Genomic DNA, 24,507 nt, shown 5'->3' with positions numbered 1-24,507 from the left:
CCCCCTCCCAAATTCATGTCTAGCTGGAACCTCAGAATGTGGCCTTATTTGGAAAGAGGGTCTTTACAGAGGCAGTGCAGTTCGGATGAAATCATACTGGCTAAATTAATGGGGGCCCCAAATCCAATGACGCGTGTCTTTATATGAAGAGAAGCAGACACACACCGAAAACAGGGCCGTGTGAAGACACCCAGGGAGAAGGTCACGTGAAGACCAAAGGAGGGAAGTGAGTGACCCTGCTACAGTGTCAAAGTCTGCGGCACCATCCCAAGGCTGGAGAGAGGCATGAAATGCAGTTTCCATCAGAGCCTCCAGAAGGAGCCAACCCTGCCCACACCGTGACTTCAGACTCTGGCTTCCAGGCCAGTGAGAGAATACATTTCCACTGTTCTCAGCCACCCCGCTCGCGGCAATTTGGTAGGGCAGCTGAGGACACTCCTACAGCAGGTAAGAGCAAAAACAATGTTTATCGACGCCCACACTGTGGCAGGTGCTCTGGGTCTCATGCTGCACTGTCCCAGCAACCCTCTGAAGCAGGTGGTTAAGGCATGGGCGTCATCCCCATCTCTGGCTGGAGAAACTGAACTCGTTCAGCGACTCCTCCAGGCCATATAGCTGGGCTGTAGACCCAGGATCCCCACTCTTCTGGGCCCCTCTGACCTCACTGAACAACTTGGTTTTTGTGCTGCACATTGGCGGCCGGTTTTCCTTCCTGACCAAGACAGGGGTTGGAAAGGGCATTCTTAAACAAAACCTCAAAAACCCAAAGAATAAGTCTCAAAAAAAAAAAAAAAGGAGATGAATTTGATAACATCAGGATGAATTTGATAACATCCTTTCCAACAAAGTATAATACAGTCATTAGGATGATAACAGACTGGGGGAGACACGGGGAGTATCTGTAGCCGACAAAGGGCACGTTGCTAGAACAGGGGAAGTGCTCCCACAGATCAACACGGGAATGACAGTAACTCTACCAACTCTGCTGCGACAATGGTCAAAAGATAAGAATCAGCGATTTATAGAGGAAGAAACCCACAAGCTTAACAAGAATGTGAAGAAATGCTCTAGCTCACTAATAGAGAAAGGTAAATTAAAACAAGAACATGTCACTGTAGCCCTATTATGCTGAAAAAAGGAAAGAGCTAGTCAATGCCACGTGTTGGCAGGGAAGTGAGCACTGCCACAGACTTCTAGTGGGTGTAGACTGGGGCAGTCTTTCTGGGGCACAATTTGGTGGTAAGTCAGTGCAAAATTTTTGGAGGTGATGGATATGTTTAGTACCTTGGTTGGAGCAATGGTATCACGGCTGTATGCATATGTCCACAAGCATCCGGATACATTCAATTACATGTGTGCAATTCCTTGTATACCAATTATATCACAATAAAGCTAAAACAATTTCTCTAAAAACAACAACAACAACAAAAAGTCAGCCCACCAGTTCTACTCCTAGAATATGCATCTCCCCCAAATTCTCAGCCCTATCCATAAGGGAACAAGGACAGTGATGTTTCTCACGGCGTTGTTTCTGGTGGGACTGTGGCTGTTATTCCCTGGCAGAGTGGAGAGTAGATCAGGTTAGATTTGCGTCACTGAATAATTGTCAGCAGTTTAAAGCTACTGGCTACATGAACACAAAGCAATGAGATTCAAAACAATGGTGAGTGGGGGGGAAAAGTAAGAGACAGATTGCCATCTGAGACATAAACCATTTACATAAGTTGAAAGTACATACATACATAGCTATGGAGTCATATAGTGTAGTGTAGACATTTATTGTCTTCATCTTTCGGACACAGGGCTAGACAGCGAGGGGCTGAAAGCCCGCAAGAGGACCACGCCAGCGGATGAGGGAGAAGTATTTTGTACTGGTGGTGTCCTTCCAAAGGCCTTCAGATCTCATTGCACCTGGGAGGCCTTCTGTTTGCAGAAGAGAGAAACCTATACCCAAAACCAGCATCGGCCAAAATAGTTGTTGCCTCATGGCACTTGGGAGGCCAGTGCAAATCCAGCCTCTGGGGACTCTGAAAACTCAGGAGATAACAAATCAGATTTCTTTTTCCATCTCTATTGCTGTTGCCATGTAGGTCTTCTCCATCTGTTGGCTGGGCTTCTCTCAGGGCTTGATGTAGGACACGGGGAAGTGGAAGGTCACAGCTTCCTCACCCTGGTTTAGCAACCCCACAGGAAAGACACAATCTCTCTTTTCGCATCCATATAGAGACCCAGGGAAGCACCCTGATTGGTCCAGCTCAAGTCACGTGTCCAACAGTCAACCACTTTGGCTAGAGGATGGGGATCTGGGATTGGCTAGACTGGGCCCAGGTGCCTGTGGCTTGAGGGTGGTGCTGTGGTGGCCCCAGGAAGGGGAGGGGGAGACGCTGCCCAGGCAAGTGTAGTGGACATCTGTCACATGCATAGAGGCAGCACCCCCTGCAAACACGGGCTCAGCTCCTTTGTTTCTTGTCACATGGAGACAGGCGAACCAGGACTGGTGGAGAAAGCCCAGCGGGGGAGCTCCTGCCACAAGGAGGCTCCAGGGTGCCGCCTGGAAGGTAGTGGTCTCATTAACACCTATTCAGCAAATGACAAAACTTAATCCCAGAGAAGGAGAAAATATCCAGGCAGCCCGAACTGAGAGTGGCAAGGGATGGTGGCCGGACTGCCTCTGCCTGTTCTCTCTGGCCTCTCCTCTCAAACCCCTGGTGGTCCACATTGAGAGAACAATTACCATCCTTCTTCCAGACCGTGTATAAACAGTACGAATGTGGTGAGGGCCCCCTTGAGGGCCAGCAGTGGATGAGCCCCATGGATAAGGCTCCCTTCCACAGAGAACATTCCAGCAGGATGAGGTCAGAGAGCCAAGGAAAACTGGGGGTAAGGAGGGAGCTTCCTGGGTCCGAGCTCTGGAGAAGTGCCTGCCCCCACCCCCCCGACTCCACCCCTAACCCGAACACTCTAATCACCAGACTCAGAAATCTCCAAATGCACTTGGGTCCCTGCCCTGGTATGAACACAAAGGCAGGAGTCCGTTCCTGTAAAATGGTTTGTGGACTGGCGGAACTGGGAGAAATCAAATCCTTCCCAATCTCCCCCAACCTTTTCATCTCTGGACCCCAAACTGATTGTGCTCCGGGGGCTACACAGAATCTAGCATTTGGTGGAGCAGGTCCTGGGAGTGATGGATGTCGGCCATGGGCACAATTAACACAGGAACAAAAGTAACTTGTATTGAAGCAGGTTTTACCCTAGTTATGTTTTCGTGTCTCACGGATTCAGCCTCAAATCCCCACTAGGCAGTCATTATCATTCTCCATGCTGTGGACGAGGAAAACTAATGCTAACTTAGTTGCTACAGTAGCAGAAACCTATATCCAAATTTGAATCAAGAACTCTTGGCTTTGTCCCCAAGGCCTTCTTCACCAGTGAGACTGGATGAATCCCCAGCTCAATGCCCATCTCCCCTGTAAGTCGACACGGCTATAAAGGTTGTGCACTGTACAGTAGCAGAAACCTATATCCAAATTTGAATCAAGAACTCTTGGCTTTGTCCCCAAGGCCTTCTTCACCAGTGAGACTGGATGAATCCCCAGCTCAATGCCCATCTCCCCTGTAAGTCGACACGGCTATAAAGGTTGTGCACTGTACAAGGGCCTTCAGGAGGGTTGGGAGTGGGAGGGTAGGAGCTGAAATACATCCTGGGCTCTGCTCACATGAGCTGTGGGCCCAGAAGGGGTGTCTCTAATTCTCACAAAGGCGCCATACAAGCTAGCAGCCGCCCTACTCAGGACCCCGCTAGGCCCCTTGGAATTCTGACAGCACCCACTGTGGTGTCTGGCACCTGGCCCCTTAAATCACAGGCTGACTTGCATTGTGACCCAACTCGTTCCTATGACAAAACCTGCCAGTCCCCTAAGTCACCCAGCATTTGCTGCCTCCAGGCTCTTGATTCCTTGGTGCTTTTGGCCTGAAATGCCCTTTTCCTTCCAACCACCTCTCCATTTCCACGTCATAGAAACCTACTTTTCCTCGAAAACTCCAGCAGATGCCCATTCCTTCAAAAAACCTTTCACAACCCACCCTTCGACTCCTCTCTCCCTCTGCTCTCTCACTGTTTGTATGGGTCAGAGCGCTGACTGCGCCCGCCTCTGACGCAGAACAGCACCTGTTGAGCATTTCCTGTGCGTGGGACTTGAATCCTCACTTCAGGAAGGCTATCGGCCCATTTCACAGAAGAAGAAACTGAGGCGGAGGCTTCCAGACGTGTTAGGTTCACAGAGCTAAGGAGAAGGAGCGGAGCTAAGGCTGTTTATTTTAAAGCTGTCTGCTCTGATCGGGGTAGTTGTTTCCCACGGCCGCGGTGACCACGTTGCAGTGTTAGCAAGGCGGGCTCCCGCAAATATTCTGCAAAGGAAAGAAGCTGCCCCGGTGCTGTTTTCCCTCCTTGCCTGGGCGAGCTGCCGCTCTTCCAAAGCTCCAAGGCTGACCCTTCACCCACGCGGGCCCCAGGGGCTCTTTGGGAAACAGGCTCGCATCTCTGCGGCGGGGCAGAGAGAGACCCCAGGGGGGCGCCCGGGTCTGCAAGGGAAGGAACGGCGCGGGACAAGGAGGCAGCAGGCGCCCCAACCACACCCAGCCCCGCCACCTTGTTTACGCCTCTTGCACGGCCCCTCCCGCCGGGCCTGGCACGTGACCTCCGCCCCGCCCCTCGCTCCCTCGCGTGGCTCCTCCCGCCGCGCCGGCCCTTCTTTTCGCCTCCTTCGGAGTCACAAGATCTCTCAGCGCCCTCCTTTCGGGATCCCTCCGCCCGTCCCCGCCCCCCTGACTTCCAAACTCTCCTGGGTCCTTTCTCGACTGACCCGCATTATCACTAATGACCAGGAAGGCCTCTTCCGTCCAACGGGGCTGCCGGCTGCGGTCATCTGTCGCCGGGGTCGAGAGGCAGGCCAGACCCAAGTGGGAACTCTTTTTCGTGGCGGAGGCTGCAGCGGCCGTGGACCTTTCACGACGGGGGGAGGTGCTGTACGTCCAAGATGGCGGCGCCCTGTAGGCTGGAGGAACTGTGAGGTAAACAGCTGAGGGGGAGGAGACGGTGGGTGAGTATGGGGGTGTCTCCCCCTTCTTTTCATGGGGGCTTCTCGGGGCAGCCCTGGCACCATGACCCCGGTCTGGGAGGCCCCGAGGGGCTGGGGCAAGGGGCTCCCTTGCTGGAGAGGGAACCCCGGGAAGGGGTGTTCGGAGAGCTTTCCCCTCCCTCTTATTACGCGCTGCCTCTGGCGGGGCCCCGCAGAGCTGGCGAGTCCCTGCGGAGGAGAGGCGGGCCGGGCCCGCACTTCGCCCCTCCTCGGCGGCGGAGGGGACGGCTGCACCCCCGGGGCGCCGGGCCGAGGGCAGGGGTGAGGTGGGCCCCTTCGCCAGCCCCTCACTTTGTGGGGTGACAGGTTCTCGCGGGGTGCGGGGGGGGCAGGGGAGGGACCCTTGGCGGGAGGGGAAGGGCCGGTGGGGGGAGGGCGGCTGGTCCTGGGGCTTCAGGAGAGGGGTCAGGGGTGGGAGGAGAATGAATGGAGGCTGCCTGTGGGCACCGGAGACTCGCGTGGACTCGGCGTCCCCGCTGCAGCGGGCAGGACGAGGGGCCTCCCTCCGGGTGCGCTCGTGGGTGTTTCATGGACGGTGAAAGACAGTTACCTTCAAGTCGGCAGAGGGGAGCCTCGAGAGACAGCTGTGTGCAGAGCCGCTCCTAGACGCTCATTCATTCATTTGAGGAACCGGAGATGGAGAGCCCGCAGTCCGGGAGAGCTGGCAGCATTCAGGCTCTTTGTGTTTCCTGTTGAAGAGTTTTGCTTCGCGTGTTTCGGATTTGGGGGTGGGACTGCTTGGGAGGGGGCGCGGTCCCCCTAATAACAACAGCTCGCGAGTCTGGAGCACTCGCTAGGGAAGCGCTGGGCGGTCCTCCTCTCCTTTAGGGCTTGCGACCGAGGGAAGAGGCGGCCACTGTTAACACCTCCATTTCCCGGGTCAAGAAACTGAGGCCCAGAGAGATGAGGGTGACTTGCCCAAGGTCACACCCCTGCGTTTATCTGAGCCAGGGCTGGAATCGGGGTCTGGGGCGCTGCCGAGGGTTCCAAGACGGTGCTCCTGTCATGATTTACACTCACATTCATCTGTTATACTCTCATTTATCTGTGATTTGACCAAAGCCAGCCTGTCATTCTGTTAATCAGTTGGCCAGAGTTTGTGCACAAGTGCCTGTGCATGTGTGTGTGTGTGTGTGTGTAATTTTGAGGAGGGGTACATCAGCTTCTATACCTTAGCTGTATAGGTACATAGCTGCAGGTGCTTGTATACTCTAGCCTTGTTTGGGATGGCAGTGTTGTGCTTGTAAATATGTTAGTCTAAATTAGGCTGGCAAGTGTTTGATGTTTTTGTAAAACTGATGCGTTTACTGCAGAAAGAAGGCCTACTAAAATCCTTGCTAGTTTTTTTTTTATGGAAAGCGTAGAAATAGCACTTCAGTTTACACAGAGTAAGCTGTAAAAGTACTAAAATAGAATAATACTCTTCTGAGATACTTTGATTTATAATTTTGGGATCAACGTGGAGTCATCTGAATTCAAACGTGCTGGCAAAGTGGAGCTGTAAATTTCAGGAAGCATCATAAAACCGAATCTTCTGGGAGCCCTCGATTTACTGAACAACCACCTGTGATTCTTAAGTTGAACATTCCTGAGTAAACCTGGAATATGCAAATGCGAAAGCTGATTTAAGGTTGTGCAGGGAAATGTCCCTGTAACAGTCATGCATCAGGCAAATGAGGCTCCTCAGAAACACTGAAACATTCTTCGCTATTGCCCTGGGGAGCTGCAGAATCTTCCTCCAACCACCTGGTGTAAACTTAAGGGGTATTTATAGAAGATGTAAAATGAAAATATCCTCTTACTAAAGTTAATATCTTATCCAAAACACTCTTACATCACGTGCCTGGAAGGGTAGATGATGTAAGCTTTCTTCACTGCATGCATTTCCTGGTGTCATAAAGACTTGGTATGTTTCTAAATTCCTAGTTCGATTCTTGGGCGGCTACAGCTTTCTCACTGACCTCGGTTAAGTTGGAGTGTGTCAAGTCCTGTGACTCAGTTGTACTCTCCCTCCCTGGGCGAAGAGCAAAGACATCTGGGACTGCTGCTGTTGTGGTGTAACCTGATGCCTTTTGTGCATGCTTGGTTTCCGTTGTGAGCTGAAACGGAGGAATCTTACTAGGACAAATCAGACACATACCTGTCTATGTAGTGTTTACTGAATAACGAAAATGCGGGGAACAAGAGGTCTCAAAGCAGTAATGTTCACCAGCACCTTCCTGGACAGATGTCTGGCTTCGTAGTAGGTGACCCTACATATTTGGTCTTCAAGGATACCCTGGAAATATATTTTAGAAGAAGTCATAGGTGATTCTCATGTACACCAGAAGTTGAAGACCAGTGGTTTCAAGTATCAATTTGGCTATTTTTCCTTTAATGTATAATGTATTGCAGAGACATTTCCTAAAATAGTTTCTAAACTCTGGTGTGGGTAGTGGTGGGTGAGTTTTGGGCTCTGAATTACAGCTGACTTGATCTTGTAGCTCTGTCTTCTTTCACCATTTGTTAGGGTACAGGGATGTTCTTTGCCCGGTTCCAGAGCCATAGCTGACTAAAATTAGCTTTTCCTGGAATTAATTGTACACTCTTGGATGCAGATGAACCCAAAACAACAACACATCAGCCATTTTAAGCTTTTCCTAAAAATCAAATAGCTTTTGACTTTTCAAAAGCCATTGAAGTTTTTTGAGTTTGTTTCTTCATCTTTGAGATAAGAGAGTTGAATTGTGAATTAGACGATTTCTGATAAATTTCTGGGATTTCAAGTCCTCTTGGGGCTTCAGCTAAACATTCTGAGTAAATTGAATCCAGGTGTTAATGGGTTTATAATAACTAAGCAAATTGGTGACTCTTAGCCTGAACCGTTGAGTGATGACTTGTTTCTCCTTTCCTTTATATCACATGATTTTTTTTAAAAAGGTAATTCCCTGTAAGTTCATTATATTATAAGTCTCTCTTTGGGAGATTAATTTTGTTTGTCATATAAGTAGCTGAAATAAAGCGTGAAAGCAAAATGTACTCAATAACATTCAAACCTGTAGCTGTTTGCTTTTTAAAAAAGTGTGTATAATTAGCATACATGCACATTTGAGTTTTTTCCCTCAGTGCTTAGTATAATTTAGTTTGCATGACAATACTAATTTTTTGCATTTAAATTGGTCTGAAAGAGGTCTCCTCTCAGCAATTTGAGATTTTTCTTTCTCTGATTTACTTTTTAAGCCTATAGTTACAAGAAATTAGTCATTTATTTTTTAAAAATATTTTATTTATTTATTTGACAGAGAGAAATCACAAGTAGATGGAGAGGCAGGCAGAGAGAGAGAGAGGGAAGCAGGCTCCCTGCGGAGCAGAGAGCCCGATGCGGGGCTCGATCCCAGGACCCTGAGATCATGACCTGAGCTGAAGGCAGCAGCTTAACCCACTGAGCCACCCAGGCGCCCCCAAATTAGTCATTTAATACCTAATGTCTATGTGTGGGTTTTTTTGAGGGAGTAAATAAAAAAATACCCCCCCCAAATGGTGAATACTCTTTTTTATATAAAAAAGGTATATGGTGTTAGGACCTTGCTAGTTTCTTCTTGTCCCTTGTGCAGTGCTAACTTTTGTTCTGTCCAGGGAAGTAGCATAAGGTAACAGATGAATGAAACAGAATGTCATCTAATGAGTAAAGTGCATTAAAAACCTAGCTTTGATACAAAACAAGGCATGGTAGTTACTGGCCTAGAACTCACAGATCACTTTCTAAAGTAAAGGCACCATGAAGTATTTGAGTAACAAGGGACAATTTTGTCTTTCTGTTGGTGACGGAAAGCCCAGTAGGGAGTGATAAAGAAGAACAGATGTAGTGACCTTCACGTCTGCATGCGGCCGGTGAGACCGTGCTACTTTGAGTGGTTCAAGGAGCACAGTAGCATACGCAAAGTGTATCCATTTTAAGTTCTGGAACGGTTTTATCAATGTTTCACATACAAGTTGTTACATGGAGAGACTGCTAAGCCTTATGGACCCAGCAATACTGGACAAATTTTGTTCAGTAGCAATACTGTTGTAAGCCTTTTTATTTGGTGAGGACTTACGTGGCTAGTACTGTGCTAAGCATCTGACATGCTTGATGCCCTTGAACTCTCCCCACAACCTTAAGAGATAGGATAGGATAGGGAGATGAAGAAACAGGCCTAAGGTCACTTATTTACCCTCTGAGCTGGGATTTGAACCCTCTTGGTTGACTTCAGAGCCCAAACATTTCATCTTTCATATTGATAAACGACATGAAATGCTAATCTCATGAACTGATTCATAGGTCAGTGCTTCTTAACTTTTGGGGGGCCTCAGTTCCCCTCTGAAAATCCGTGGGAAGCTTTGAACCAAGTATCCCTTCCTATCCCATGACTATCAAATAGCTCTTGCAGACCCCTTCAGGAACTTTATGGACCCAGCCTGCAGCCCAACTATTCTTCTTTTTTTTTTTTTTTTTTTTTTTTTTAAGATTTTATTTATTGGACAGACAGAGATCACAAGTAGGGCAGAGAGGCAGGCAGTGAGAGAGGAAGGGAAGCAGGCTCCATCCCAGGACCCCGGGATCATGACCGAGCTGAGGGCAGAGGCTTTAACCCACTGGGCCACCCAGGCGCCCCACACCTGATTATTCTATATAGATTGCTCCTCTTAAAAATGGACTTGGGCTTTATTAAAAACAATTTTTAAAAAAAAACCAGTAGGTAGGAAAGACCCAAGCCTTTTAAAGGTGGACCTGTGTGCTGTTTGTATTATAAATCCTCTTGTTAAATTTTTATATTGAAAGATTCTTTACACTTCCCTGGGAATTCAACCTTAAATGCCACATTTAAAAAAATCAGAAGTGGAGATCTCAGGTGTGGAACTTGCTAAATGCTTGTCAGGCCTGGCATTCAGTCTGTGTTGGTACCTTTAGCACCTGGCAGAATTCCACTGGGCTTTTTTCCAAGGTTTATGCACTATGTATTTTTTTCCCCTTGTGAACCTCAGAGTATTTATACAATTATTTATTAAATAAATGTTTTTAGTGTTTCTTGGCATCATCCTTTTTCTTCCTGGACCAGTGGTTCTCAGCCTTTAGTGGGCATCAGAATGACCCAGAAGACTGAATCAGAAACCCAGAGTTTCTGATTCAGAGGTGTGATTCGAGGTCCAAGTGCATTTCTGAAAATCCTCAGGTGATGCTGCTGTTGCTGGTGGCAGGACTGTGTTTGGAGCCGCTGGCCTAGACTGTCAGTCAAACCCTGTGTCCTAGTTCCCTACGGTATTTCTATTTTAGTTCCATGGACTTGAAACTTAAAGAAATCTTAACAGTTTGCTCAGATTTCTTTTAGGGGAAGCTTGTAGAGTGACTCTTTGAAGCATATGTGGTATCTGTGTGACCTTATTTTCTCAGTAAATAATTTTGTTCAGGCTAAAAGAAACATTTAGAGAAGAGTGGTATCTTACTGAAATTGAGCTCTGTCCCTGCTGGCAGGTTTGACAAGATTCACCTTCGAAATAGGGTATAAGCTTCAGCGAGTTGTCCTTCAAGGGCCCGGATGGCGAAATATTCTGATTGGCAAATCTGGAGCTCCCCTGCCCCAGTTCATGTGACCTTGAGAGGGCCCGCAGCTGCGAGACCGTGGAAGTCACCCACGACTACACTTTTTGGCAGGTTTTGCCATCAGCTGCTTCCCTCTGACATACAAAGTAGTGTTTCCTACCCGCTTCTCCTTCTGTGTGTCTGTGGGAAGAGGCAATCAGAGCTAGTATCTTATCCTTTTTGGATGCTTTTGTGCTGAAGGTGGCTTCGTTCACTTGATAGAATATTGTCCTAAGAAATCACCTGAGTCCGTTACTGAGCTGGAGCTGAACACAATAGTGTCCTAGTGTATGGTTATTACTGTTATCTTTGTTATTAACACAATGGTGGGATGGTTCTGTTCTGCCTGTCCTGTACTTGATATTGAAATAGTTTGTGCCTGAACCTTATCTGAATCGTCTTTGAATTTATAGATGAAAAACCCGAGTAGGGACAGCAGGTGTGGCAAAGGGTATCTGCCTGCCTGTACTTGTTGTAGACAGCTGTGTGTAAAATCTCAGGCCATGTGGTGTACAGTTCCGGGGAGTCCTAGGACAGAAGGCCACACACAGTACTGGCCTTCCAAAAGTCTGGACGTGCAGCTGATATTCAGATAAAATACTTTGTAAGAGCATTTTCTGCGCCGGCCACTAGCGTTTCATAAGGAGGTAGATAGCTCTTAGCCCTCTCACGGCTTGTACTGCATCTGGCCTAGTGCAGAGAGATGTGAAAACGTGTGTATGGGTCTTGCCAGTGACAACTGTCCGTGGCTGTGAAGCCGTCCGTGTTTGGTTCATGTGTAATCCTACGTATATAAGCCATCTATCTGCAAACACCTTAAGAATCAAATTAAGGTGAACTATGAAAACAAATTGACCTGTGCTTTTTGTTGTTGTTGTTGTTTTTTTTTAAGATTTATTTTTTTATTTGAGAGAGAGATCATGAAATGCAACAGGTCAGAGGGAGAAACAGACTCCCTGCCGAGCAGGGAGCTCGATATGGGACTCGATCCCGGAACTCCAGGATCATGACCTGAGCTGAAGACAGATGCTTAACCAGCTGAGCAGGGCGCAGGTGCCCTGACCTGTGCTCTTTAACCTCAAATTACTAACAGCACAGAACCCTCTTCTTCTTCCAACCCACGCGCTATTTATTTATTTATTAATTTATCCAGAAAGGCTGCTCGTAGGAAGTGCCACCACAGTGTCGATTTTAGGTGAGAACACAGCTTTTGGGTCAGATATGAAAGAGGAAAAATCTAGATCTGGGGGCCTGTTTCTTCTTTAATTTGGCTCTTGAAGAAAAGAGTGTGGCCTGATCCTGTTAGGCTGTGATAGGTGCTCCCTGCCACGCCCTTTAGGGGTACAGATCCTGGAGGAGAGCCTTCGGCATTCCTCACCTCCTATCAGAAGTTCAAGGTCACATCTCACTTGACTGACCAGAGTGATTTTAGCTAGTAGTACTCCATAGGGCAGGATCTAAATATAAATGATTAAGTAAATAAATAATTAAAAATATAAATAATGCAAGTAGCCTTTGACAGGCCAGCCTTAGACTGATGACAGTTTATTACCATTTACCATTTTTTGGCCTAGCGATAAAGAATTTAAGAAGTCTTAATGTTGGGCATTGGACAAAAAAGTTCTGATTTCCTGGGCCAATCCCTTTGTCGAGGATGGTGGTCTTGGCTGGGCGGCTGCAAGAGCTCCTCTCGCGTATGTCCCAGCATTACCCTTGCCTTGGACGTTCCTTTTCAGGTAAAAGATCCAACTAGGATGAATTGTAGCAGAAAGTCTGTGTGACCTGCTGGACCGACAGCTGATGTTGAGGTCCTGGATAACGGAGGCATCTGTGTTGGAACTCTAGCTCTTCTCTTTTCTCTCTCTCTCTTTTTTTAAGATTTTATTTATTTATTTGGCTGACCGAGATCACAAGTAGGCAGAGAAGCAGGCAGAGAGAGAGGAAGGGAAGCAGGCTCCCTGCTGAGCAGAGAGCCCGATGCAGGGCTCGATCCCAGGACCCTGAGATCATGACCTGAGCCGAAGGCAGAGGCTTTAACCCCCTGAGCTACCCAGTCGCCCCTCTAGTTCTTTTCTTGATTCACCGGCCGGGCAGGCACTCCCTGTCTGAATGATCTGGCTGGCCCTTTGCCTCTCAGCAGCGGACGTAAAGTTGGAGTATGCCACCAAGACGCACTGCTGTTTAATGCCTAGAGTGTGCTCCACAGGGAGATGTAATTACCCGTTGTTTGGGGCACGAGATTTTGATAGTGAGAGAGTTGTTCCTTGCTCGAGCAGGGCTTCGGGCATCGTGGTGTCGTGAAGGGCTTGTGGGCAGGCTGGCCCGCGCTCACCTGCTGGACCGACGCAGCGCCCGAGGCTCCGCTTCTGCCCTCTGCCTCCCGCCCTGGATCGGCGACCGGAGACGTTGCTGAAACCTTTGCTGGACCACGCATGGTGTCTTTGCCTCTCGGGTGCCACATGCTGCAGTAGGCCCCGGGTGTCCACTGGGGGACCAGACAGATGGTTCCTGTCCTCGTGGAACTTACCATCTCGTGGCCAGACTGTCCCTAAAAATAGCCTGAATGGCCTACATTTTAAAGGCGAATTGGAACATATTTGTAGAGACGTATATAACGTGCTTACTTAAAGGAGATCATTTAGACAGGAAATACGGTAAAGAGAGGACGAGGGGAGAGAAATGATAGTTGTCCACAAATATTTTATGCTTGTCCTGTGGAGGGATCAGATGAAGGTCGTGCTGTTCTGAAGGCCAGGATTCATCCTCATACGTTTATCTAAGAACTACTGTAGCGGCTTCCGTGCAGTCAGACACCGTGGTGGCCGCTGTATCTGCCGCACTGACTGAGCTGCTCTCTCTCCCCGGGCGTAGCTGCTGTTCCAGTGAGGGAGACGAGTTCAGTAACTAATTACGCTTATTTAATTGGGTTGTTGTAAGTGACGCAAAGAAATAGAGGCTGCTAAGCAAATAAGACAGGGGACCTGACCTCGTCTGGGGCATGGGAGTGGAGGGAAGTAAAGCCTTCTCTGATGGGGCAAAAAATATATATTTTTAAAGATATATTTATTTGAGAGAGAGTGAGAGAGCGCACGTGCCCGCCCATATGTGAGTGGGAGGAAGAGCAGGGGGAGAGAGAGTCTCCAGCAGACAACCCCTGAGCACAGAGCCTTACTTGGGGCTCGATCTCACAACCCTGAGATCATGGCCTGAGCCGAAGCCCAGAGTCGGATGCTCAACCGACTGAGCCACCCAGGCGCGATGGGACAAATGTTTAAGCTGAGACTGTAGGGGTGAATGCTTAGTCTGGGAGTGGGTAGGCGAGGGGGGCGGGGCTGTAGGGAGGGAGGGGAGCATGGGGCAGCGACCTGAGGGAAGCCCACTAAGTGCTTTGCACCGGGCACTGTTCCTGCGCTCGGGGCCGCTTGGGTGATGACTCCGTGCCCCGTGCTGTGCCGGGGCTCCCGGAGGCATCGTCTTGTGTAACCCCACACGGCCTTCTGAGGTAGGGGCCGCTATTCTTCTCACTTTCCAGATGAAGTAACAAGGTCAGACGTTAGGCACCTGAGAGAAACTGCCAGAAGTGGCCCAGCTAATACATGGCAGAGCTGGGATTGTACCTCGGAACTCTAGGACTCGAGAGCCCATCCTGCCCATTTGTTTATAGCTCCAGTAAATAGCTAACAAAAGGCAGAGATTACAAGTTCAGCACAATATAAAGAATTTTCCAGCAACCAGCTGTTCAGAAATGTAGACAGAGAGAGGCACGTGCGCCCGCTGTTGTAAGTGTGCATTCTGGTAGAAACTGGTTACAGCAGGAAGGAGGTCGAGCCAGGTGAACCCTAAACTCCCTCGGGGTGCCTCGGGGATTTCACTTCATTGTAAGATTATTGTGTACAGTACATGTGTTTTTTCCCTTCAGTGACCATGAAAGACACCAGGTTGACAGCACTGGAAACCGAAGCACCAGTTGTCCCCAGAACAGGTAAGGTACAAACTCGGTGCAGTGGTGGGAGAGGACAGAAGGGAATTGCTTGCCTGTACAGTTGTGCAGGGGTGTGTGTGTGTGTGTGTGTTTGCACTCAGGATTTAACAGTTCTAGAGTTAGTTAGCTACTTGCTAGGACCTGGTCCTTCCATGGCATGAAGTACTTTGTCAAATGACCCAGGGTTTATGAAGTGCTCGTTCAGTGCCGGACACTGTGTTGAGCGCTTTCCTTGCCTGTGTTACTCATTGTCTTCTTCACAGCGACACTTGCGGTGTAGCCCCATTTTACAAATGAGGGATGGGGCTGAGATGTTGGCTGAGTTTCCCAAGGTGGTGTAGCTGCATTTGGTGGACCTGTGACTTAGACCAGTTCCGTCCAGCAGCGAGCTTTGGTTTTCACCCTAAACGAAATCGGAGACTTTGTGTTGGAGCAAATCATTTGCCTAGTGCAGAGACGCTCAGCCCCGGCTGCAAATCCACCTGTGCTCTCTTGACTGCACCCCCCCCCCCTTTTAAAAGATTTTATTTGTTATTTATTTGATAGAGGTCACAAGTAGGCAGAGAGGCAGGCAGAGAGAGAGGGAGAAGCAGGCTCCCTGCTGAGCAGAGAGCCCTATGCTATGCGGGGCTCGATCCCAGGACCCTGGGATCATGACCTGAGCCGAAGGCAGAGGCTTTAACCCGCTGAGCCCCCCAGGCGCCCGGAGCTGCTAATCATTGCTGACACCTGTGGCTGTCATGTTGATAAGCTTTTTGTTTACATTCTTAGCCTTTACAGACACAAAACTACAAGCCATTGTCTTCCTAAGGCATTTTTGTAAGGTCTGTTTAGGAATTTGATTAGTGACTGTAAAATGTGTTAGGAGGATTTCAGTTTTTACTAACATTGTTTTCTTTATATTCTTTATGTTTGGCTCGAAGATGATTTATCATGGATGTTGCTGACTGTGATTTTGGGTTTTTTCATGTCATAAAATTGAGGTGACAGATTGACATTTTATTTTTTATTCATCCTTATGAGATGGGAAATATTCCCAAATATGACTTTTTCTTGAAAGACTAATTAAGACTGTAAGTTAAATGCAGTTTTAAAAGGTTACTTTGTTTGTAATAAATGCTGCAAGATAATTCTATAAAATTTAGAATTAAAATATAATTTTCTCTTAGCCATCTGTCATAAAAATTTTTATAAATACTTGGCACAAAGAGTGATTACTCTTATTTGTAAAGGTATGTTTAATATTTGTATTGCTAGTTAACATATTTAGTCATTTGAAAGTTCTGGATTGTTTTTGAATGAAAAAATCACATTGATCAACTAAAAGAGCTTTTATTTTTTTTATCAGTATACATTTGTACTTAAACTGACAGAGTTTCAACTTCTAAAACACAAAACTTGGATGTTACAGCTAGAGCGGTTTACCTTTATTCAAAAGTGAACATTCAGATGTTTAACAGTAATTCTCAACTCATGCCTTGTGCACCTTGTGGACAACGCGCGCGTAAGGTATCATGGTAACGACGTGTAGTTGTTGATCACACACACTCAAGGGCGCTAGAAATGCTGCCGAAGTAGGCAGTTGACAGTTCAAGGTTTCAGACATTCTAAAGACCAAAGCCAGTTGTTGGCCAGATGTAGGGACTCAAGTCAAACTTGGGTGAATCGCTATTTTCCCCACATGTTGTGATCGTACTGAGTATTCTGGTCAGTTGAATCCGATGACCAGCTGTAAAGTTTAAACTTGGTTTGTTCAAAGGTGGTCACTAACCATGCCTCTCTTGCTTTCAATTGGGTGGTCAGGAGAGACCTGAGAGACGGTGACGTTTTGAGCAGAGACTGCAAAGACAGTCAGCCAAGCAGGGATCTGGGGGAAAGCATTCCAGGGAGAGAGGTGCCGGGGCAGAGGCCTCGAGCAGGAACCAGTTTTCCTGGCTTTTGGGACACTGGGACTAGCACAGAGAGATGATGGGGCAGAGTGGCGCAGACGGAAGCAGATGGAGGGTGGGGGGTTCACAGCTGGACAAAGCACATGGAGCCTTTAGGCCACTCATGGGGTTCGGCTCTTAGTGCCTCCATGGAAAGCCATTGCACAATTCTAAACAGGAGAGGGATGGATTCTGAAGTCCATATTTCAGTGTTTGTGGTGTTTTGGTGGCAGATGCATTGTAGGGGAGTAGGCTGGGAGGTGCTGGGGCTTGGATTGGGCCCACAACGAAGGGGATAGCAAAACCAGGGGGTTTGCTGACAGATCAGAGGAGAGGGTGGGAGCCGGGAAGTGGAGAACATCGCCGCAGTGTTCCCTTTGGACGGATGGGTGTGTGTTTTCCTGAGATCCAGGAGACCTGCAGAGTGACAGGTTTTGGAGTGGGAGTGGCTGTTGAAAGTCGTGGCTCCCTATGCGAGTAGTGTCATCTGTAGACTGTAGTGTGACATGTGACCGTTGAAGATGACACTTACCTAGAGGAATGCTGCTTTGGCACGTACCGTACAGAGCTGTACTCACCTGGCATTGACTTCCGGCCTCTCTCACCTCCTGTGTTCTGTACGTGGTTATTCCAGAATGGAAGAGAGGCCTTCACCGCTGTAAGTCGATGCTGCACGAACCTGTGGTCTCCACGTTCACGTGACTTTTCCCAGCCGACCTTCCCCAGGCTGGAATGTGTGTCTAACGTGGGTGTGTCTCACCCACCGGCCCCATGTGCAGGTTGAGTAGGCCCCCTCTCCCCTCCGTGCACCCACTGAGCCCTGCCCCCTTCCTCCTCCCATGTCAGGTCTCCATTGTGTGTGCTGAGTTGCTCTTCCTTCTCAGCGCCCTGCACGGAGCCCTCTGGAAATACTTGAGTGAGTTTTAGAAGAAGAAATACTCCGCTCATGGGAGTGATTCTAAAGCTCATGATTAAATGCTCGGGGAGGGCCTTTCTGAATGTCAGAACCCTTAAACTTTGGGACACTTACATGAGGAACCTCACCTGAAATCCAAGATTTATATTTTGGGGGAGGATTAAAAAATGTGGTTGAAAGGTAAAATTTTAGAACCAAAGAGAAAAGCTTGTTGCCAGAAATGTACCACTGTGGTTTAGAATGAAACCTTATTTTTGCTTTCTATAAAGTATCTGGAAGGAGCAGCTCCAGAAACCAGACTTTGCACCTCAAATGACATTCACACACTGAAAAGCAAACGAACTGGCCCAAGCTGGTCAGCCCTGACTATGGCCAAGTTGACTGGACGGGCGCCATCTTTGTTTGGAATGGAACTCCTGCCCCGTGTTCTGGGCTGCCTGGATTTGGGGACCAGCTCTGACATTACTGCCTTCTGAATACACAAAATAGAAACTCAGAGTCTCACTAGACTGAGACTAGGTAGGTAGCAATTTCACTGGAACAAAAACCAAACTTTGGGACAAAAATGCTTTTAAACCCGAGAATCATTTGTGATTTATCCAAAGAAGAAAAGAATGTGAGGGCTAGCCAGATGAGTATGCTATTGAAAAAGTCCTCTTGAAAGTGGTGGCCCCAAGATTTTTACTGGTTTTCTTTCTGATACTTTTTGGGCCCTGCTCGGAGTCTTTATTTGCATAGAGTGTATGCGTATGTTCTCTCATTTAATTCTCTCCGTGGACAATAACTCCTGACAGGTTGGTATTTTCTTCACTTGTAAAATTAATTTAATCCAACTCACAAGGTGAAATTTCTGTCTGTTTTCAGCTCTGAACTCTTTTTTTTTTTTTTTAAAGATTTTTTTTTATTTATTTGTTAGAGAGAGAGAGAGATACAGAGCGCAAGCACAGGCAGACAGAGTGGCAGGCTAGAGGCAGAGGGAGAAGCAGGCTCCCTGCCGAGCAAGGAGCCCGATGTGGGACTCGATCCCAGGACGCTGGGATCATGACCTGAGCCAAAGGCAGCCGCTTAACCAACTGAGCCACCCAGGCGTCCCTCAGCTCTGAACTCTTACAAGAAAATTTTGCGAGTTGTAAGTCCTGTGAAATCGAATCCCTTCGTGATTTACCTGTAAGATTTATATTCAAGGGTGTGAACCTGCAACTTCTTACACCATGATTAGCTATCAGAAATGCATGTAGATTCACGGACAGCAAAATCAGTGGCTGTTGCAGGGTTGTAATTAAGTAAGAGCATAGATGATAGTTAATACTCACCAGTTTCTGGGGCCATTGGTGCTTAAATTTGGCATTCTTGCATTCTTGCAGGAGGCGCTTAACTCTTCAGTGGGTTTTTTCTTTAGTATAGGTTTCCTCCCTAGGTGCTTGTTAAAATGCAGGTTCCTAAGCCCCATTCAGTTTGGAATGGGCCAGGACACTGCATTTCTAAGAGACACCCGAGGTGGCCTGGGCCCACCCTGGAGCAGGAGGGCTTCTACCTCAGCCCCTTGGAGCAGCATGGAGGAAGCACCATGGCGGCCAAGGACAGTCGCAGCCCTGGGCCTGGGAGTTGAGCCATCCGAGTGCTGCTTTACCGGGTGACCTTGGCAAAGTTATTTATCCTTTCTGACTTCGTATTCTCATTTGTAAAAGAGGATATCTGCTTACCTCACAGAATTGCTTCAAGGATCAAAACCACGAGTTTGCTTGATGTTGAAGGGCTCAGGGCTTTGTAGTCGAGCAGATCTAGGTTCAAATTTCAGTTCCCTGGTTCTGCCTCTTGCTAGCGTTGCAACCCCAGGCAGATGGCTTCGTTTCTGTTTCTCGCCCCATAAAATGGGGACCAAAGAACCAGCCCCGTGATACTGGTGTAAGGACTGGATTCATTGATGTTTGTGAAGGGTGTGCAGGTCTATCTCTTAATGATCCTTGGTTGTGCTTGTTTTGAGAATAGACCTTTAGAAAAAGAAATCATTGTAAATATGGATAGTGACACTTGGAAAATGAGCTGCCTTTTTTTTTTTTTTTAAAGATTTTATTTATTTTTTGACAGAGATCACAAGCAGGCAGAGAGGCAGGCAGAGAGAGAGAGAAGAGGAAGCAGGCTCCCCGCTGAGCAGAGAGCCCGATGCGGGGCTCCATCCCAGGACCCTGAGATCACGACCGACCCGAGCCGAAGGCAGAGGCTTAACCGTCTGAGCCACCCAGGCGCCCGGAGCTGCTTTTTTTTGTATAAAGATCAGTCAGCGACTCCGCCCCCAGCAGGAATGGAGTCTCTGAATGGGACAGATTTACCTTGTGCCCCTTTCCATGCCTCTTGCCTGTGACCGGTGGCATTAGAATGTGACTGATGTTTGTGTGAAATACCGAGATGTGGTCCCTGGTTCAAATGAGGTATCGAATGTAAGGTCTTGTGACCTAATAAGCTAGACCAGCTTCCAGGCATTGATGGGAGTGTCAAGAGGAAAATAGTATGTTTTTAGTTCTTTCTCTGAAAATAGCTCACCTACTTTTTATTTATTTATTTTTTGAAAGATTCATTTATTTGACAGAGAGAGTAAGAGCACAAGCAGGGGGAGCAGCAGGCAGAGGGAGAGGCAGACTCCCCACTGAGCAGGGAGCCCCATGCAGGACTTGGTCCCAGGACCCCTGGGATCGTGACCTGAGCTGAAGACAGACGGTTCACCACTGAGCCACCCACGTGCCACCTTCTAGTTTTTAGATTGATGATTTGAGATGGAAACAGTCTTAGCCAAAACCCAAGGCAGAGTCGGAAGAAGGAATCAAAGTAAAAAACTGTGCTGTGGTCCCGGCATTAAGTTGCCGTGACAGTTCCGACTGGCGGCGGTGTCCCGGTCTCTCTCCGGTGGGTGCGTTCCATAGATGTCCTCTTCGCAAGTTTGTCCGATGTAGAATTATGCTCACACCCTGGCTTCTTTCCTCAGAATTCTGGACGACAGGCTTTTCGCTGCATTGAACACATGTTCTGGTTTGTCTTGCAGGCAGTTTTTTTATGAGGAGAAACGGGGCCATTTTGTCCCACTGTGTGTCTTCCTTTTTCTCAGTCTGGTAGGGGCGCCAATGAAGAGCCCGCAGAGTCGCTAGTGCACGTCCCGGACCCGGCGCGGCGCAGTCGTGTAAGACAATGGCCCAGCAAGCGAACATCGGGGAGCTCCTGTCCATGCTGGACTCCCCCGTGCTGAGTGTGCGCGATGAAGTGACAGCTGTCTTTAAAGAGAACCTCAGCTCTGGTAAGCGGGGCCATGCCCGTTTGCGCTCATCTGCGCATCAGAAGAGACTGACCTGGGGGTGACTACAGTCTCCTGATGTTGGTTTTCATCTTCCAAGGAGAGTTTCTAGAACACTGAGAAAAGAGCAGCTATTGCTGGGTTCACTCTCTGTGCTTTAAGTTTTCAATTACGGAAATATTCAGATAGACACACAGACTTACTAAGTAAGAATCACATGATGACCCCATGGCCCAGCTTCAAAGTCACTGCCTTCTTGTGTAGCCTCACCTCTCTTGCTCCCCCCAACAAGTGTGTTCAAGCAGATGCCGTGTGGAAATCACGTATGCGACTTCTGGTGTAAAAATGGGTGACCTCTCTCTTTCTTTGCTTACTGGGTTGATAGAAACCCACTATTGATCACAGAAATGGGTGCTGTTGGCAGGAGACTAACTCAGTATTCAGACTTTTGGAGTACCCATCGTCCCACAAGCCTGTACCGTGTGTCCCACTGACAAGAGTCTGTTTCATTATAGCCTTGAGTGAAGTTTAGAGAAAACCAGTAAGTGACTGGTTCAGTGAGTCTTGTAGAGCCGAGCAGTGGGGCCCCAGGTCCGCGGGGAGACTGAAGAAGGTCAGAGGGGCCCACGCGGGAGGGTGTCTGCAGCATGTTAAGTGGAAGAAGACACACGCTCAGACTGTGTTCGTGGGCGTGGGGGCTCTGTGTGCACATGCGCATGTGTGTGGTTTTCCAGAAAAAGGCTGGAAAGCCCGTGGACCAGACTGAGGGATGTTGGTCTCTGAGGAGTGGGTTGAGAGAGGCCCGTAGCGAGGACTTTCGTCTTCTGTACTTTCCCATCATCTGCACCCTTATCCGTGGACATGGTTACCGTCTTATAATCAAAGATGGCAATCAGTAAGAGAAGACAGCATTTCAGTGCTTTCGTGGATGTTCAGGCAGGTTAATCTGGTATCATCCTATTGTTAAACCTCAGTGGATTGACGGGTAGAAATAGAATGTCACGTAACTTTGGAAGCATTAAGAAACACTTTCTGGATTTCATGACCGACAGCCATTTGAGGCGAGTTGAGGATATTAAAGGAAATAACTCTTCCCTTTTCCTCTCTTCAGACCGTGGTCCGATGCTCGTCAACACCTTGGTGGATTATTACCTGGAAACAAATTCTCAGCCGGTATTGCACATCCTGACTACCTTGCAAGAGCCTCACGACAAGGTAACTGCTGGACATCAGGGCTGGGCTGCTCAGTCCGGCCCTGGCCCGTGCGACGGCTCCTGTGTGCACCCCCCGGCCCTTGCAGTCTGTCGAGAGCGTGCTCCTTCCGCCTCTCTTGCCACAGACGATCCTGTTCCCAGATTGCAACTGCAGAGAGAAATAATTGGCAAAACCCATGTGTCCTGAGAAGTTTACAAAATAAAACGTATTCCAGAGGTGTTTTAAGCTCTTGCTAATTCCAAGAAATCCTATAATTCCATTCCTGTCATTGTACAATGACAGCCTGACCCGTAAGGTGCCCATCTTTAAATCCATGCTTTGAGTAGGATTTTGGACTTAATCGGTGTGGGAAAATCTGTGGATCCAGACAGCTAATGGGCCTAATTGTGGAGTCCTGTTGCCCAGCACCAGGCTCGTGCAGGACTCCTTAGTGTTTATTTTTGTTGGTGGAAAATAGCTCACAAGGCATTGCTGTTGCACACTTCGGTGAAGTGTTGAGTTTCTTTCTTTTTTGTTGAAAGATTTAATTTATTTATTTGAGAGAGAGAGAGGTATTGAGGGAACACAAGCAGGGGGAGTGGGAGAGGGAGAAGCAGATGCCCTGCCGAGCAGGGAGCCCGATGCAGGATTTGATCCAGGACCCTGGGATCATGATCTGAGCCAAAGGCAGTTGCCCAACAACTGAGCCACCCAGGAGCCCCACCTGTTGAGTTTCTGTATGCTAGTGGCTCACCAGGATTTGAAGACCCAGCCATTGTGTGCTTTTCCAGTATATTTTGTTCTGTTGAATTTTAATTTCTAGACTACCCAGTTTATATTTGGGCCAAACTGTGTAGACAGGGCTATGGTACCATAAGCAACTGCTTCCAGCTGGATCCCCTCACAGCGTCAACAACCTGTCGCAGGCTTGGGGTCAGCGCTTATTGGAAGAAGTAGCTTATTTGTACTTTAATAAGGAGTGAGGGAGTCTGTCCCCCCCCAACTTGCACATGTGTATCATGGGATCTTTTTCAGGACTTGCCAACTTGCTGCCCTCTCTCTGGCAGAACTTAGCGGTGTTTGGTGTGCCACTGTGATTTTTAAAGATCTTTTGTGGCCTTTGCTTCCCATCCGTGGCAACTCAGGGGACTGGCATACGTCACAGCTACGTCTGTTGGTGTCCCCTACTGCGTTCGGATTTCCCTTGATTTCTTCCCACCCCCACCCAGCCTTACTGAGACCTCTTTCTCCTGATCTTTTACGTGTTTAGCACCTCTTGGACAAAATGAACGAGTGCATGGGCAGAGCCGCCTCTCGGCTGTCCGCCCTGTCACTGCTGGGGCACGTCATCAGGCTGCAGCCGCCATGGAAGCACAAATTCTCCCAAGCACCTCTTTTGCCTTCTTTACTCAAATGTCTCAAGGTACGATGTTTGCAAGGGTTTGAATGAAATGCCTTTATGAGTATTGTTTCTGAAACTCTGGGGAGCTTTAAAGCAAGTAAGCTAGGTTTGAACTTTGAGAGTTTAGAACCTTTCAGCATTTGGCTTTCCTCGACTAGCACATCGTCCAGAGTTGGGGCTCGGTCCGTTCTCTGTGCGCCCCTGTGATGGTGAGCGCCTTTTGTCGAAGCAGATACGGTTCAACGTGACGTTATTCCCACCGTCTTTGACTCCGGCGTCGTCCAGTCTTCCCTCCGTTAAACATCTGGTTTCTCTTTGGGGGAAGCCCGGATTCTCTTTTAGCTCGGGGAAAAGTGGCTGCCAGCTCTGTTTAACCATTTAGGAGCAGGTGCTGGTTGCAGCCATAATTAAGGTTTTGTTAATGCAAGGCCTCCGGGGTCGCAGTCTGCCTTACGCACTAAATGTAGTGTATTTTTCTACACAGCGAGTCAAAACCTAAATAGAACTTTGGGGTTTTAGTTTTGACGGTGGCTTGCTGAAATACTCCAGGCTATTAGCTAAATCTCTTGTAATTCCCGGACCCCTTTCCTAGCTGTAGACTAAGACAGTGTGGCTAATACTAACTGCCTCTACCTCACAGAGACGTGAAAATACCCAGTAGTGTTTGTTCTCAGTGGGCAGCACCTTTGGGTCGTCCGATATAGCACCCTGCAACTGATTTGTGTCTCTGCAGCGGGGTCGCCATGTCATTCCCCCTGGAGGTGGGAGTCGCGTTGCTAGGGCTTCCTAAAAACATGGGACTGAATGTTGACAAAAAACAAGGAAAATTGGAACAACTCAACTTTTTTTTTAAGTGAGTGGATTGGTGAGAAATTAACTCCATCTTGAGGCCACACAGTTCAGTTCAGGTTGTAGAACACTTCCCTTTTCCAAAAGGGTAAGTAAGCTTCGGCAGTCACTCATGGGCTGCTACCCAGGCCATCCGTTAGAGTATTACCATAAGCAAATTAGGGTTAGTCCTTTGTATGGAACTGGTTATGTGTTCTTGATTCTCCTACCAGTATT

The 24,507-nt window shown here is 48.2% G+C and overlaps 2 protein-coding genes across 10 annotated transcripts in view; one reads left to right on the top strand and one right to left on the bottom strand.

Annotated features, from left to right (window-relative positions):
* Nucleotides 1–1,617: 1,617 nt before the first annotated feature.
* LOC123392825 (leucine-rich repeat extensin-like protein 5) lies at nt 1,618–18,892 on the bottom strand. Its single transcript, XM_045082917.1, has 3 exons — nt 18,877–18,892; nt 4,863–5,480; nt 1,618–2,551 (listed from the first exon to the last, which is right to left on the bottom strand). Exons 1-3 carry the CDS (start codon nt 18,890–18,892, stop codon nt 2,451–2,453), a joined length of 735 nt encoding a protein of 244 aa, XP_044938852.1. The 3' UTR covers nt 1,618–2,450.
* The window catches only part of TSC1 (TSC complex subunit 1), a 48,522-nt gene continuing 28,974 nt past the window's right edge, over nt 4,960–24,507 (top strand). For 2 of the 9 annotated variants that reach the window (XM_045082658.1, XM_045082650.1), the window contains exons 1-5: nt 5,014–5,099; nt 14,657–14,719; nt 20,664–20,849; nt 21,958–22,061; nt 23,311–23,463. In XM_045082658.1, coding sequence (XP_044938593.1) covers nt 20,744–20,849; nt 21,958–22,061; nt 23,311–23,463 — 363 coding nt within the window. In that variant the 5' untranslated portion in view covers nt 5,014–5,099; nt 14,657–14,719; nt 20,664–20,743. Of the gene's footprint in view, nt 5,100–5,312; nt 5,405–14,656; nt 14,720–17,832; nt 18,083–20,663; nt 20,850–21,957; nt 22,062–23,310; nt 23,464–24,507 lie in introns of those variants that run through there. The other 7 variants (XM_045082656.1, XM_045082651.1, XM_045082657.1 and 4 more) reach the window with 7 other exon arrangements.

This window comes from Mustela putorius, unplaced genomic scaffold, assembly GCF_011764305.1.
Source record: "Mustela putorius furo isolate JIRA1106 unplaced genomic scaffold, ASM1176430v1.1 tig00000596_pilon_pilon_pilon, whole genome shotgun sequence".
Taxonomy (NCBI): domain Eukaryota; kingdom Metazoa; phylum Chordata; class Mammalia; order Carnivora; family Mustelidae; genus Mustela; species Mustela putorius.
The sequence above is the reverse complement of the archived record's forward strand: the minus strand, read 5'-3'. Positions and strand labels throughout refer to the sequence as shown.

Bases quoted from the DNA above. Each gene is read 5' to 3' on its own strand.
- LOC123392825 (XM_045082917.1), bottom strand. The intron at 2,552-4,862 runs GTCAGTCGAGAA...ACTACCTTCCAG, and splicing joins GGTCATTAGTGATAATGCGG to GCGGCACCCTGGAGCCTCCT.